This window comes from Crotalus tigris, unplaced genomic scaffold (assembly GCF_016545835.1).
Source record: "Crotalus tigris isolate CLP2741 ecotype Arizona unplaced genomic scaffold, ASM1654583v1 scf7180000018340.3345759, whole genome shotgun sequence".
Classification (NCBI taxonomy): domain Eukaryota; kingdom Metazoa; phylum Chordata; class Lepidosauria; order Squamata; family Viperidae; genus Crotalus; species Crotalus tigris.
The window spans coordinates 2,638,378-2,653,916 of NW_024096953.1; the positions used below are offsets into that span (position 1 = coordinate 2,638,378).

General features: G+C 49.3%; 1 protein-coding gene across 5 annotated transcripts in view; it reads left to right on the forward strand.

The window, feature by feature from the left end:
• Positions 1-9,418, forward strand: part of ABCG4 (ATP binding cassette subfamily G member 4) — a 34,413-nt gene extending 24,995 nt beyond the window's left edge. For 3 of the 5 annotated variants that reach the window (XM_039350613.1, XM_039350612.1, XM_039350611.1), the window contains exons 12-15: positions 283-383; positions 944-1,102; positions 7,276-7,394; positions 7,905-8,130. In XM_039350613.1, coding sequence (XP_039206547.1) covers positions 283-383; positions 944-1,102; positions 7,276-7,394; positions 7,905-8,130 — 605 coding nt within the window. Of the gene's footprint in view, positions 1-282; positions 384-943; positions 1,103-7,275; positions 7,395-7,904; positions 8,607-8,784 lie in introns of those variants that run through there. The other 2 variants (XM_039350615.1, XM_039350614.1) reach the window with 2 other exon arrangements.
• Positions 9,419-15,539: the final 6,121 nt, after the last annotated feature.

The following is a 15,539-nucleotide window of genomic DNA, read 5'->3' on the forward strand; positions in this document are numbered from 1 at the left end:
TCCCACATCTGGGCTCTTTTCCATGTGAATCTGCCAATTCCTGTTCCTCCCTGCCTGGGTATATTGTACTTCTCAACTCATTACTCTCTCTCTCTCTCTCTCTCTCTCTTCTTTCTTTCTCTCTCTCTCTTTTTCTGTCTTTTCTCTTTCTCTTTCTCTGTCTTTTTTTCTCTCTATCTCTTTCTCTTTTTCTCTCACTCTTTTCTCTTTCTCTTTCTCTCTTACTCTTTCACTTTCTTTTTCTCTCTCTCTCTTACTCTCTTACTCTCTTTCTCTTTGCAGTCCCTCTGGAGATGTCCGTCTTTCTGCGAGAACATCTCAACTACTGGTACAGCCTAAAAGCCTACTTTCTGGCCAAAACCGTGGCAGACGTTCCTTTTCAGGTGAGCAATTCATCCTGACCCCCCATTTCTCCCATAGGGAGCCCCCCTGCTTTTCACACCTTTATAGCAGTCCAGGGTTCAACAGGTATAGCTGGACATAAGAGGTAGTCCACCACCTACGACCCCCATCGGGATCAAAACGTCCATCAACACTAAGCGATGTGGCTGTTCAGTCAGACCTTTCTTTCCCCTAGTCATTAAGCCAATCTTGACCGTGCTTGTCGGAAGCCTCCTGGGAAGGACCCAAATGCCCATCCCAGGACCCTGGGATGGTGCAACTGTCATAAATACATGTTAGTTGCCAAGCATCTGGATTTTGATTGCGTGGCTGCAGGGCACTGCGATGGTCAGGAGACAACTGATCACTTTTTTCAGTGCCATCATAACTTTGGCCATTAAACAAATGGTCATGGGTCAAGCACACTTGCAGTGGGAGAGCCAAGGGTTGGTTACTTCCATGGGTGGAGGGTGTTGGCCTCCCCTTAACGGAGAACCATTTCAACTCCTACTTTATTCTGAGGGACAGATCCTGATTGATTTGCCCCCCGCTTCCTCTGCAGATCATCTACCCCATCATCTACTGCAGCATCGTCTACTGGATGACGGGGCAGCCTCCGGAAGCCACCCGCTTCCTGCTCTTCTCAGCCCTGGCCACCTGCACGGCCTTGGTGGCCCAATCTGTGGGTCTCTTCATCGGAGCAGCCTCCAGCTCCCCGCAAGTGAGTCTGCACGATGGTCCAGAGTGGCTCAGGAGCCCCTCCTGAGGGGGAGGGGACCTCAAAGTTGCCAACCCAGAATTTAACAGGATCCCACTTGAAAAGGAATCAAGGACCAAAAGAGAGGGAGAGAAAGTGTGATATCTAATCAAGATCCTTCTTAAAATGTTTTTTTAAAGCAAGTGACTTCACACGTATGGACCTATGCACACACAGATACAAACACACACACACACTCTTTTGAGGTAGAAGACCGTGCCAAGGGGCAATCTCTTGTTGTAACAAGAGTCTTCTTATTTCTTGAAAGGCTTTTGAGGCATCTCAACCAAAAATGGCCCCAGACCTGAAAATTTGTGGGGAGAGGAATAAACACAAACATGCAAAGGGGTTCCAAAATTCCTAGGGCTGGTCCTGGATGCAAAAATTACCTCACTGTTAGTTCCTCAGCCTCTCTCCATAATCCTTCCAAGTTCATCTCTCCGTGCTTGGTGAAAAACATCCAGCTCCAAACAGGGTCTTCACAAGCATTGCAATTTAAAAAAAACCCACAAAAACAACATAGAATTCAAAGGGAAAGAGGTGGCATCAACTGTAAGGACCCACCCCACTTTGCATATTAAGAAGACAGAACTCTTGGAATATTTCTTCCAACAGGCATCCTTTATTAAGAGAAAATGGTTACAGGCGTTCTAGACAGGACCTAGGGCCCAAGCCCTACGGTTCAAGGTTTTAAGGGGTCCCCAGGAGCCCCACCCCACCATCTTTCCAGCGACAATCCCAGGCGTTACATTTCCACCCCCTTTTTCCTCACTGCCGGCAGAAAGGAGACTTCGGAGGGGAGTAGATGAAAGCTGATGGCCCCTTTGTTATGGTTAGTCCTTTTGGTGGTATCCACATTCAGTCCCTTTTGAAGTTGTACCGAAGGAAGTGAGGGCCATAAAACCCCTTTGTTCACCCCCCTTCCCCTTCATCATATGACAGAATCCAGAGAGGGCAGAAATGGTGTTTTCCATAGTTGATAACTAGAGATGAAATATAATTGGATTCTGACATCCTGCCCCCTTAAAAATAAGATAGATCCACCTGAAAGAAACAAAACAGGTATACAAGTTAGTCAGGCTTGTTAGGATACTCTGTGTGAAACTTCTTTAATAGCTTCGGGGCTCTGACATGACGTTTATGGACCCACTCGTTTTGTGAGGCAGGGAGGTGTTTCCATGCAACTAGGTACTGAGTCGCTCCATGATATCTCCTAGAGTCTAGGATTTCCTTTATTTCAAAGTGTTGTTCACCCTCCACCATGATTGGAGGTGGTGGTGAGGGGATTTTTGGCCGTAACGATGACTGATGCTCTCTTTTCAGCAAGCTGCAATGAAAAATTGGGTGTATTTGCCTGAGATTTTTTGGTAATTCTAATTCTACTGTTACTGGGTTTATGATTCTTTTAATTGGAAAAGGCCCTATATATTTTGGTCCAAGTTTTTTACAGGGTTGTAGGGACTTTAGGTATTTTGTAGATAAGTACACCATTTCTCCTATAATGAATGGTGTAAGCTCAATCCTTTTTTTATTGGCTTGTGCTTTGTATGCCTGCCTAGCTTCATCTAGTGCTTTTCTAACTATTGGCCAGGTGTTTTGTAATTGTTCCATCCATTCTTTCAGTGATGGGATCGCCGGTTCGTTTGGGGTTAATTCTGGCATGGGGTTGAAACTTTGACCAGTGGCTATTTGAAAAGGAATGTAACCTGTGCTGGAGTGGACTGCATTATTGTAGGCAACTTCTGCGAAAGGGAGTAAGTCCGTCCAATTTGTTTGCTGAAAATTAATAAAGCATTTTAAATATTGCTCAAGTACTGAGTGACAGTGTTCTGATTGTCCATCCCCTTGTGGATGATGGCTAGATGTCAGTCCCTGAGTGGTCCCTAAGAGGGATAAAAATTCCTTCCAAAATGCAGACATAAATTGCACTCCCCTATCAGAGATGATGCGTTGGGGTGCTCCATGCAATCTGTAAATGTGCTGAACGAAAAGTTTTGCTAAGGCTTTTGCGGTGGGAATCTTTTGGCAAGGGATAAAGTGCAGCTGTTTGGAAAACAAGTCTGTGACCGTCCAGACAACAGTATTCCCATTGCTTTCTGGTAATTCCACTATAAAATCCATGGCTATTTCCCTCCGGGGGGCTGAGGGATTTGCCACTGTTTGTAACAATCCGGGCAATTTCCCTTGCAACCTCTTTGCAGTTGCACACTTTGGGTAGCTGGCCACGTAACTTTCTATGTCCTTTTTTATGGATGGCCACCAAAATTGCCGTTTAATTAAGTGTAATGTTTTTACAAATCCAAAATCCCCTGCTGATTTTGTGTCGTGGCAAAGCTGCATGAATGTGACTCTTTGGGTCGTTAGTATATATAACGTTTCCCCCACCCAAAGCAGCCCATCTCTCATTGTGCACACATTTTTGTTTTTCTGGAACCATTCATCTGTTTCCAAACTTTTCGGAATTCAATTCTGGTTTAGCTGCCCAGCTGTGGTTTTAATTTAGCTTGGGCTCTGGTGGTTACTGGCGCTGCTAGTTGTGATTCTGCCATCATCGGTTTAGAGTCTGTGGCTCGCATGCTGTTATATTGGGGCATGCGAGATAGTGCATCTACCAGGAAGTTCTTTCCCCCCCGGCAAATGCTTGAGCGTAAATTGGAACTGGTGAAAATGCTGGGACCAGCGGGCTTGCTTGGGGTTGAGCTTCCTGAGTGTTTTCAGGGCTTCCAAATTTTTGTGGTCAGTCCACACCTGGAAGGGGATTTTGTTGCCTTCAAGGAACTGGCGCCACGTGAGTAATGACCAACGTATCCCATATGCCTCTTTCTCCCATACGGGCAAGCACTGTTCTGTTTCCGTGAGTTTCTTGGATGTATATGCACAGGGTTGCAATACCCCTTCATTGTTTTACAGCCCCCACTGCCACATTACTTGCATCCGCTGTATTACGAAAGGCTTATCCATGTCAGGGTGCCTCAGTACAGGTTCGGCAGAGAAAAGTCTCTTTAGTCTCTCAAACACTGCTTGGCACTCCATTGTCCATGTTAGTGGCTGGCTAGGTTTTACTGAGGATGCTCCCTTCGTTTTCAGTAAGTTCGTGAGGGGCAGGGCTATCTGGGCAAATGAGGGGATGAATTGGCGGTAAAAGTTTGCAAAGCTAAGGAAACTTTGCAGTTGCTTTCTTGTGCGGGGTGGTGCCCATTCTAGTACTGCTCTGACCTTCTCTGGGTCCATTTCAATGCCCTGTGGGGATATGAGATAACCTAGGTAGTCTATCCTTTCCTAGTGGAATTCGCATTTCGAGAGTTTGGCATATAGGTGGGTGGCTTGCAGTTTCTTTAGGAGCACTCTGACTAGGTTGACATGTTCCTCTTTTGATTCAGTGAAGATAAGAATGTCGTCTAAGTAAACAAGGACCCCCTTAAATAGGTGCTCCCTTAGAACGTCATTGATTAATTGCATAAAGACTGCAGGGCCCCCTTGTAATCCAAATGGCAAGACTTTGAACTGGTAGCACCCCATGGGGCAGTTAAATGCGGTCTTCCATTCATCCCCTTCCTTAATTCTCACACGATAGTAAGCTTCTCTTAGGTCTAGTTTAGAAAAAAAAATTCCCTTTCGAGAGGTGTGACAACATGTCTTTCATGAGGGGCAGAGGGTATAGGTTGCTTTCACTGATTGTATTCAGGGCCCTATAATCCACACATAAGCGTAAAGAGCCGTCCTTCTTCTTTCTAAAGAGGACCGGGGCAGCCACTTTAGGCTTGGCTGGCTCAATGAACCCCCTTTCTAGGTTTTTCTTTATGAATCTTTCCATTTCCTCCTTCTCCTTTGGGCTCATGGAGTACAATCTGGACTTCGGGAGTTTTGCCCCAGGCTTGAATTCAATGGCACAGTCCGTGGGTTGGTGGTGGTGGGAGCTTATCCGCCTTCTTCTCACTGAAAACCTCAGCAAGGTCTCTGTATTCCTCTGGTATTTCTGGTAGTCCTTTTTCCTCTCCCATGGATGCTTTTTCTGTTCTTGATTCTGGTAGCCCCCCTTGGGATTTTAAGTCCATAGGGTCCCCCTTCGGGAATTTGATTTCTGTCGTCCTCCAATTCACCCAGGGGTTCCATTTTTTAACCATTCCATCCCTAGGATCATTGGGCATTCCATGCCTGGGGTCACCACAAACGTTATGTCCTTATGTTTGCCCAGGGAGAGGTGTATTGGTAAAGTGGCTAGGGTAGCTGGCACCCCCCCTGCTATGGACCCATCTAACTGGCCAAAGGAGATTGGTTGTTCCAGTCTCCTCGACGGAATGCCCAGATTCCCCACTAGCATCGGGCTAATGAGGCAGCGGGTGCAGCCAGAGTCTATTAAGGCTTTCACCTTCACGGCTTTGGGCATGGGGGGAATTAATATAGTTACTGTCTTGAGGATGGGTGTGATGTGTCCACTTACCAGGGGTTCGCCCTCTGAGCTGTCGTCTGAGGCATCCACCGGCCCTGCGGTGTAGGCTGGAGTTCTTTCCCCTGATGAGCAGAGATGGGGGATTCCACAGCCTCCATCATTCTCATGGCAGGTTCTTTTGGCTTAGCTGGAGACTTTCTGGATTTGCTGGCCAGTGATCTGTCTGGGTTGTACTGGGGGGTTTTTGAGTGGCATTCTACAGCCCAATGCCCTTCTCTTCCGCACTTGAAACACCCCATTTGCTTCTTGGCTGTAGCTGATCGTTTCACTGGTTTGCGTGTCAACTCAGGCAGTGAGCGGCTCCCAAGCGTGTTGGCTCGCCCTTGAATTTCACGTCCAGCGGTGGGAATCTTTGAATGGACCGGTGCCTTCATTGTCAGTGGTAGTGTCTTCCATCCAGATCACCATCTGTGTGTCAACTGGGATTGGGATCTACTGGATCAGCAGATGTTCCCAGGGCTGCAGGTTCAACTTCCCCCTCGGTTTCTCTCCCTTTGTGGCTCCAGGAGCTGGGGCGTCCATAGGGCTCAGAATTCTCTCCTAGGAAGCTGAGAGTTCTCTTCATCAGGTCGATAGCTTTCTCTAGGATCCAGCCTGAGTACGGTGCCCAGCTCCCTTCCTCTTCACTTGCATGCAGGGATTTCTCCATCTCCTGCTTCCATTCTGGCTGGTTGGCACCCTGTCTCAGGGTCACATTTCTTGATTTCTTTTCCCACTTACTTTCTTTCCAACGCCCATTGACCACCGAGGTTTGTGGTCCCGTGTCTCCACTACCTCTTCTCCTGAGGAGTCTGACCTCTCAGATCCCGACATCTGGCAGGGTTTCAGTTGGGCAGCGACTCCCTTTCCGGGGAGTTTTCTCCCTTCCTTGCTCCGCCGTCTGACATGATAATTTTTGCAAAGTCCCCTGGCAAGGTTCTCCCTTCCAGGTGGACTAATTCTGCAGGTCCTGTCTAATATAAGGACCCACCCCACTTTGCATCTTAAGAAGACAGAACTCTTGGAATATTTCTTCCAACAGGCATCCTTTATTAAGAGAAAATGGTTGCAGGCGTTCTAGACAGGACTTGGGGGCCAAGCCCTATGGTTCAAGGTTTTAAGGGGTTCCCAGTAACCCCACCCCACCCCACCATCCTTCCAGTGACAATCCCAGGTGTTACATTTATATCCCCTTTTCCTCACTGCCGGTGGAAGGGAAACTTCAGAGGGGAGTAGATGAAAGCTGATGGCCCCATTGTTATGTCAAGTCCTTTTGGTGGTATCCACATTCAGTCCCTTTGAAGTTGTACCGAAGGAAGTGAGGGCCATAAAGCCCCTTTGTTCACCCCCCTTCCCCTTCATCATATGACAGAATCCAGAGAGGGCAGAAATGGGGTTTTCCATAGTTGATAACTAGAGAGGAAATATAATTGGATTCTCACATCAACATTCAAACGATGCTAGACAAAGTCCTGGACCTCATAACTAAGGTGATAAAACAGAAGCATCTACTTTGATCTGCTTTCTTCACCTGGTCTCATGGGACAAACAGAATCACAACATCTGTCTGGCTTGGGATGGTGGAGGGCGCCAGTCTATGGAAGGCTGGTTTACCTATCCAGATTTGAAATCCTGATTTTTCAGTATCCCTCTGGTTCCCCTTCCAAGCATCTTACATGTACCTTTTCCCCCACCATGTTCCTCCCAGGTGGCTACTTTTGTGGGTCCTGTTTCAGCCATTCCAGTCCTTCTCCTTTCTGGCTTCTTTGTCAGTTTCAAGACCATCCCTACCTACCTTCGGTGGAGCACCTACGTCTCCTATGTCAGGTAAGGGGTTTTGCCAAAGAGAAGCGCCTGGAGCCTCTCTCTGGGTGGGGCCTTCTGCAACGAGCTACCTATAGCTCAAGTTGAGGTCCAGAGAGCTTCAGGCTATGGTGGGAGACATCCAGCAGAAGCCATGATGCTGCTGCTGGTGGTGGTGATAATGATGATGGTGACGACCACACGTGATCATGCAAATAACATGGCTTTTGTAATTTGGAGACTACAGCTGTTCTTCAGCCCATCATGGAAAACAGAATTTCTTCCTGGTATCAGCAAATGTGCTCTCTCTCTCTCTCCCTACCTCTCTCTCTCTCTCTCTCTCTCCCTACCTCTCTCTCTCTTCATCTATCTCTATCATCTCTATCTATCCTCTCTCTCTCTCTCTCTCTCTCTCTCTCTCCCTATCTATCTCATGTCATACTGAATTATGCTACACATTCCAGTCAACGTTTTGAAGGACAGCTCCACTTATCCCGTCACTCTGACTGCCCTCCCTCCTTTGCTCTGGCTCAGGTACGGCTTTGAAGGCATCATCCTCACCATCTACTCCATGGACCGTGGAAATCTGGAGTGCAAAGAGATCGATTGCCCCTTCAAGGAGCCAGCCAAGATCTTGAAGGAGCTGGATGTGGAAGAAGCCAAGCTGTACCTGGATTTTGCAATCTTAGGGGTTTTCTTTTTCATCATCCGCCTCCTGGCTTACTTCACCCTCAAGTACAAGGTGAAGGCAGAAAGATAAGAGGGGACCTGGACCCAGCTCCTGATGCTGTGGGACGAATGCAGTCAGCCGGGCAATGCCCTTCCTCCCGCTGCCCCCAGGCCCCCAAAGAGCCTCTGCAGGCTCCAGGCCAAAGAGGGAAACGCTGGAGAGCTGATGACCACCCACCGTCAGCTGGGCCAAGGACTGATGAAGAATCTCAGAGCTGTTTTAACCTAAATTCTTCATGACAAACAAGGCTTCTTCCTTCCCTCCCCGATCTCCTTCCTTCCTTCCTTCCTTCCTTCCTTCTTTCCTTTCTTTTCCTTTCCTTCCTTCCCTCTCATTCCGTCCATCCTTCTTCCCTCCCTCCCTCTCCTTCCAATTTCTTTCCTTCCTTCCTTTCCTTCCCTTGCATCTCTTCCTCCCTCCCTCCCTCCCTCTTCCTGTCTCCTATATATTTCTGGACTATGTCCAAGCTCTCGTCCGCCCAAGGAAAGTTCTTTGCCATGCCACAAAGGGAGGCTGGGGAGGGAGCCCCAGATGGGGGGGGCAGCTGGAGGGGGGAGATGCTAGAACTGCTTCTGGCAGGGCCCAGGGGGAGCTGTGCAGGGAGGGGCAGGGAGGCCCTCCGTCAAGCACAGTCCTTAGCGCTGTCGCTTTAGTCTCATTTTTTTTGACTCGCTTCGCTTGCAGGAACTATAGCATGTGGATCAGTCTCAAGACTTTGGAAGGCTTAATAGGAGTGTGGGCTGCATAGAACTTGACACCAGCACCCCACGCCTGGCAATGGGACGGTTTTTATATCTTCCCTTCCTCCCAGTCCCCGATTGGCATCCTTTCCCAGATCCCTTCTTTCCTGAGTCCTTTACAAAAAAACAACCACCACCAAATATCTACCCAGCTTCTTTTGCAAGACCTGCAGCAGACACCGGAAGGAGCTTCAGCCCATGGGATCCGCCTGTCTCGCCCACTGCAGGGCAGGGGGGCCCCCCCGCCTTGAGTGGCATTTTGAAAACCTGCTCCTTGGGGGGGGGGGGAGAGCAGGTTGTGGGCAGCTGACCGATTCTGGAGAAACAAAGGCGGCCGCCACGGATGGCATAAAACCTTGTTGCATGAATCAATTGAAAAAAACAAAACAAAGGTGGCCCTTGGCTTACAACAATTCCTTTATTGACGGTTCAAACTTACAACGGCGTGGACAAAAGTAACTTAGGACCGTCTTTCACACTTACGACCTTTGCAGCATCCCCACTGGCCATGTGATCAGACTTCGGATGCGTTAGCCACTGACTCATATTTACGACGGTAGCGGCGTCCCAGGGGTGGGTGGGTGGGTCCCGTGATCCCCTTTTGCGATCTTCTGACAGGCAAAGTCAAGAAGGGGAAGGCGGATTCGCTTAACAGCCGGGTTACTGACTTGTGAACTGCAGCATGGCAAGTAGAAGTCGTAGAATGGGGGAAAGTTGCTTCACCAATGTCTCGCTTAACAACGGAAATTTTGGGCTCAGCCGTAGTCGTAAACTGAGGACTTTACCTGTACGGAGAATTGACGTCGGTGTCGCAGAGACCAGGAAAAGCTCACTTCCGTTTCGGGTCTGGTGAATCAGAGATTGTGGATTTAGGAAACAATATATGAAACCTGCTTGGCCTGATTAACTAGACTGGGAGGGGGGGAACCTCGGCTCTTTTATGACTCGTAGACTTCAACTCCCAGAATTCCTGAGCCAGCCACGCTGTGGGGAAAGGGAGAGGTTTCCAAGCTGAGCCATGCTGGCTCAAGAATGTTGGGAGTTGAAATCCACGAGTCATAAAAGAGCCCAGGTTCCCCACCCTTGGACTCAATGAAATTACAGGAGATTATAATTAAGTAGAGCTCGCCTGGAATGGCAATTTCCCCACTTTAACACGTTCAGTCTGCTGGGAAAACATCTGTCTATGTATCTCTCTGCAGCTGCGTGGGGGAAAGTGCCATTTGAGACCTGGGGGGTTTCCCCAACCTTCTCGGATCTCCATCGCTGGGGGGGTCCTTCTGGGTTTTCTTTCTGGGATGCAATCTTTTTTCTTCCTTTTTTTTAAAAAAAATTCTGAGACAATCAATTGTGGGTCCCTCCAAGCTGCTTCCTAGCTTCCTCTCCATGCTGCTTGTTTGACCATCTCTCCGGCCTTTGAGAATTTGAAGAAGTACCAGACAATTTGACCTGGGGGGAGGGGGGAAAGGGGGGGGAAGGATCCTTTGTAGAAGAAGCAGGTTCTCCCCACCTTCCAGACCAAAGAATGGAGGCCGGGAAATGTTTCCCCCCGCAATCCCACAAGGGTTTGGTGGCAGTGGCCAGACTGCTGCTCACTGACCTTGTTGATGGTCTGAGCAGAGCTTTGTCTCGATGGGGGAAGATCCCCAAATCGCTTCTTCTCCCCAGCGTATCTCCTCCCACCCCCCACCCTGATATTTTGCACTTTGGATCCTGATGATCCCTTGGCTCTTGACAGATAGAGCTGAGGACAAATGAGAGGGCAGAGTAAGTGGCAGGGATGATGGGGGGCTATTGTGGCCCGACCATCAGCTTCCTCTGCCCCTGATACCATCTGTTTCTAAAAGCGAAGCTCTGGAGGGGACGAAGGGGACGTGCACAATCAAGGGCGGCTGCCAAATTCACAGGGAGGGGGATTAATGGTGTACTTGTGAGTGCCCTGAAGCCATTAGAGCAGTGGTTCTCAACCTTTTTATACGGCGACCCCGGACATAAGCAGGCGGCGTGCATGCGCGGCGGCGCCCCCTGTGCGGCGTGCATGCGCGGCACCGCCCCCATGCACCGCCCCCTGCATGGTGCGCATGCACGGCGGCGCCCCCTGCGTAGCACGCATGCAAGGCGGCGCCCCCTGCGCCGGCTGACAAAAAAAATGGCGGATCGCGTTGTTTGGCGACCCCCGTGAAATGGTCGTTCGACCCCAAATAGGGTCGCGACCCACAGGTTGAGAACCGCTGCATTAGAGGCTGAGGATGATGGAGCTTTAGCTCCAGCCTGTATGATGGACCGTGCCTGGCATTATTTGGCTTGTCTTGTCATAGCTTTTCTTTGAAAAATCTGAAATGACCAATGTATGATTTTTTAAAAACTCTGTAGGCAGATTTTTTCTTTTTCTTTCTTTTTCTTTTCCTTCCTTCCTTCCTTTCTCTCACACTCACAAACGTACTTTCTTTCTGTCTTGGTCTCTCTCTTTATTCCTTTCTTTCATTTCTCACACTTCCTTTTCGTCTTTCTTTTTCTTTGTCCTTCCTTCCTTTCCTTCCTTCCCTCCCCCCCCTTTTTTGGCCCATCAAGGGAACTCATCCTGAGGACCCCCCCCCCCTTCTTGGCCCTTCTCCATCCAGAAAACCTCTCTCTGCTGCAGCAATAACCTCTCTTCCTTTTCTTCCTGTTCTTCCTGTGTTGCCTTGGCTTCCAGGAGCCTCTTTGCTGCGATCTTTGCACCCCGTTTCTAGCTGGGGGGCCAGGGTAGCAGGTGCCCCTGGGGGGGGCTCTTTGCCCCGAATGAATGAATGAATTTAAAGCCAGATTTCACCCCCCTCCTTTGTGGGCATCTTCTCAGGAATGAAAGAGGCCTTTATCCTTCCAGAGGGCCAGCAGGAATTGAAAAATATCAAGGACGGGACCTTGAAGGCCAGGGAGCAAAAATGTAGCAGGGAAGAACAGGAAATTCCCACCGTGCTGAAAGGCAGGGAGGGAAAACTCTTCAAACATCTTGTGGCCATCAGATGTTTTTGTGAGGGACTCTTACTCATCTGAAATTTGCTTGGGATGATTAAGAAAATACTGACAAGCAGTCCTCAACTTATGACCATTTGTTTAATGGCTGCTCAAAATTACGATGGTGCTGAAAAGGTCACTTACAACCAGTCCTTGCAGTTATGGCCCTTGAAACATCCCCACGTCACATAATCAAAATGTGGGTAGATGGCAGCCAATTTACATCGGTCGCAGCATCCCCCAGGGCAGTGGTTCTCAACCTGTGGGTCGGGACCCCATTTGGGGTCGAACGACCATTTCACGGGGGTCACCAAACAACGCAGTCTGCCATTTTTTCCCCCTTTTCCTTAGCTAGGCTACTCCCTTTTATTCTATTGGCTTTTGAAAGCCAATAGAATAGACTCTCTTGAATAGAGTCTAATTCTATTGGCTTTCAAAAGCCAATAGGAATTGTCCGGGCTGTCTCTGCCCTGCTGAGCCCACCAAAAGTCCCATTCTGCAAACGGTGCTGCACCAGTTGAGTAGTCCTCGACTTACGACCGGTTGAGTAGTCCTCGACTTATGATCAGTTGGGGGTCGCGGCATTAAAAAGGTTGAGAACCACTGTCCCAGGGCCACCCGATCTCGCTATTTGCAATCTTCCCAGCCAGCTTCCAACCAGCAAAGCCAGTGGGGGAAGCTGGCTTCCCTTAACAACTGCATGATTCATTTAATAACCGCAGTGATTCGCTTAACCATTGTGGCAAAAAGGTCGTAAAATCAGAGGCAGCTCCTTTAACCACCTTATTGCTTAGCGACAGAAATTCCAGCCCACACTTTGCGGTCATAAAGCTGAGGACTACCTTAATTTCAAAACACAAAGGCAGGAGGCACGTACCCCAAGCAACCCCAGAGGTGCTTTTGCAAGAGGCAAGTTGGACTGCCTTTGTTTTCCCATGAAGACGTTTCGCTTCTCTTCCAAGAAGCTTCTTCAGTTCCGACTGAAATTCGGATAGTCAGAGCTGAAGAAGCTCCTTGGATGAGAAGCGAAACGTCTTCAAGGAAAAACAAAGGAAGTCTAAGTTGCCTCTTGAAAAAAGCACCTCTGGAACAACTGTGACCTGGAGGACGGGGAATCTCCATAGACATTTTCCCCCAAGCAATGCTCACTTGGCACTTCCAGATGTGTTGGGATAGCAATTTGCACGGCTGCCAACTGGAAAGTTGGAAAACTAATCTCCACACATCTACAAGTTGCAGAAACTGGTCTGATCTATTGATGGTGATACTGTTCACTTTGCAGCTCTTTTCTGAAGGAGTTTTTGTTGGTGCTATTATTTCAGTTGGCCATCCATTGCTCCTACCCCAAACTCAGGCAAGAATAAAATCTCTCTCTCTCTCTCTCTCTCTCTCTCTCTCTCTCTCTCTCTCTCTCTCCCCTGTTATTTTCTGAAAGGTGGGTGGGATATCTTCCCTCAAATCTTAACAGCTCTAAGCCTGATGACCTTCACTAGTTGCAAATGTTTAGGAATAAACAATAGCCAATTTCTGCTTTTCCTTGTGCTTCTCTGTTCTTGGTTTTTCTTTGGTGGATTCCATCCTTTGGAAACATTGTACATGTGCAGCTTTGGGGCTTTCAAAGCAAGTTATAATTCTTTTGAGCAGCTCAGTGCTAGCAAAAAAAAAAAAATGAAGCTCGTGATAAAAGCAAGCGCTACAATAATAACAGGGTTTATTTTTTTTACACATTCTTATTCAGGCCCAAGTGAATACACTTGGAATTTACCCTGTGACACAATTCTAGAGATTAAAAAAAGGAACATTTCCACCATTTCAAAAGGGCTGATTTCCACCTAAGTTTGCTTAAAATCACTTCTTAATTCCTATTTTTTTTTCCCTCCACAATTCTCTACTTCATTGAGGGCCACATCAGCATTGCGGTTGCCCTGGGGGGGGGGGGTGGACAGGGTGGGTGCAGCCTACTGGGTGGGTGAGGATGGAGTGGATATGGCCTATTGGGTGGGCATGGCCAGCTCTACATCGTTTGCATCAAGGGGGCCTGTTGGGGCCTTGGCAGGAGTGGGACAGATCTGAGGGTCTCTGGTAGAAGGGGGTGGGACCAGGGCAAGTGCCAAGGCATGGTCCACTGGAGGAGCCTCACTGTTCCTCTCAGACCATGGGGGGGGGCTGGATGGTGGTGCGGGTTGCCCGGAGCCCTGGGCAGCAGAGGTCAAATGCCCAGCCTGGCCCTCGAGCATCCACGGCACCAAGCCCAGCCCCACTTCCCCAAGGGGGTCCCCAGCTGCACTTACCTCCTCCTCAAGGCTGCTGCTGCTGTGCTTGCTCTCCTTACCCAGGTTGCTCATGATGGGTACCAGGGCAAAGTCAGAGGGAAGCCCATTCCCCCTCCATGGAAGGAGACCCGACTTTGTATCCAAAGCTTCCTTAGCAATAGGATGGGAGACCCCGGGATAGGCCAGGAGGAGGGGGCAAGGGGATGGTGAAAGGACAGCAGGGCAGGACTAAGGCGGGACTTGCCTCAGACTCTCCCTCTCCTTCTTTCCTTCTTTCTTTCCTTCTTTCCTAAGTACAGAGTGGTGGGAAAATATGAGATGAGGGAGGGAGAAAAACAGGCAAGAAACGCAGCTGGGGAGATGTCACCCTTCCTGAGGAATGAAGAAATGCACCATCGCCTGGAAGTGGCCAGCACATGGCCCTCACCTACTTCACATATCTGGCTTGGTGGGCTCTTGGGGAGGGGATACCATGAGCAACATGAGAGTCAACGTTACCTGCGCAATGCCGCCCAGCCCCCAGCCTACCCGGTTTCAGCAGGCAGTAGGGCACTCTCCTCACAGTGCCGAGAGGTTGAGCCAGGCGGTGCGAAGCTTGCCAGCTTTGCACCTTGCTGCCTGCTGAAACTGGGCAGGCTGGGGGCTAGGCAGCATTGCACTTCTCAACAGATTTGCGCCACTCGACTCAGCCTCTCGGCGCTGTGAGAGCGCCCTGCTGCCTGCCAAAACCCCTCCCCTGGAGCCCATCAAGCCAGATATGTGAAGTAGGCCAGGGCCATTTGCTGGCCACTTCCAGGTGATGGTGCATTTCTTCATTCCTCACAAAGGGTGACACCTCCCCAGCATGCACCCAGGGGGTGGGGCTGACATGGCAGGGGCTGGTTCCTCGCTGTTTCCAGACAGCCTTGTGGAGCTAAAACTGAATGCGTTTCAGCATAGATGGCCACCACAAAATTGTACATTGGCTCCTGGCCAGTCTGGGCCAGGGCCCAGGGCCAAGGCAGCGGGGGCCGTTCCCTCACTGTTTCCAGGATGGCTTCGCGGGCTGCATCCGGCCCCCGGGCCTTGTGTTTGACATGTCTGCTCTACTTGGCACAGATGGAATTCCTTGACTGGCCCTTTCCTTTGGGCTGCTTAGGATATTACCAATTTACCAGTCTAGCCTACATCCCTCCAGATTTCCTGGGGCTCCTGAAAGACCCACCCAAACAAAATCCAGAAAATGAGGAGGGGGATCCAGGTTTTGAACTCAGAGAACATTGCTTGAAAAAGAGAGGCAGGCTGTATCTAACTGGACTATGAAGCATCAGTCGGAGATGCAAAGGGTCCTTTCGAAAGCAGGAAGACGGTTTTTGGTAAAGATGAACTTTGCTGTTCATCTTGGACGTTTACACACATTATTTCACACATTAATAAAACCTAGACTTCT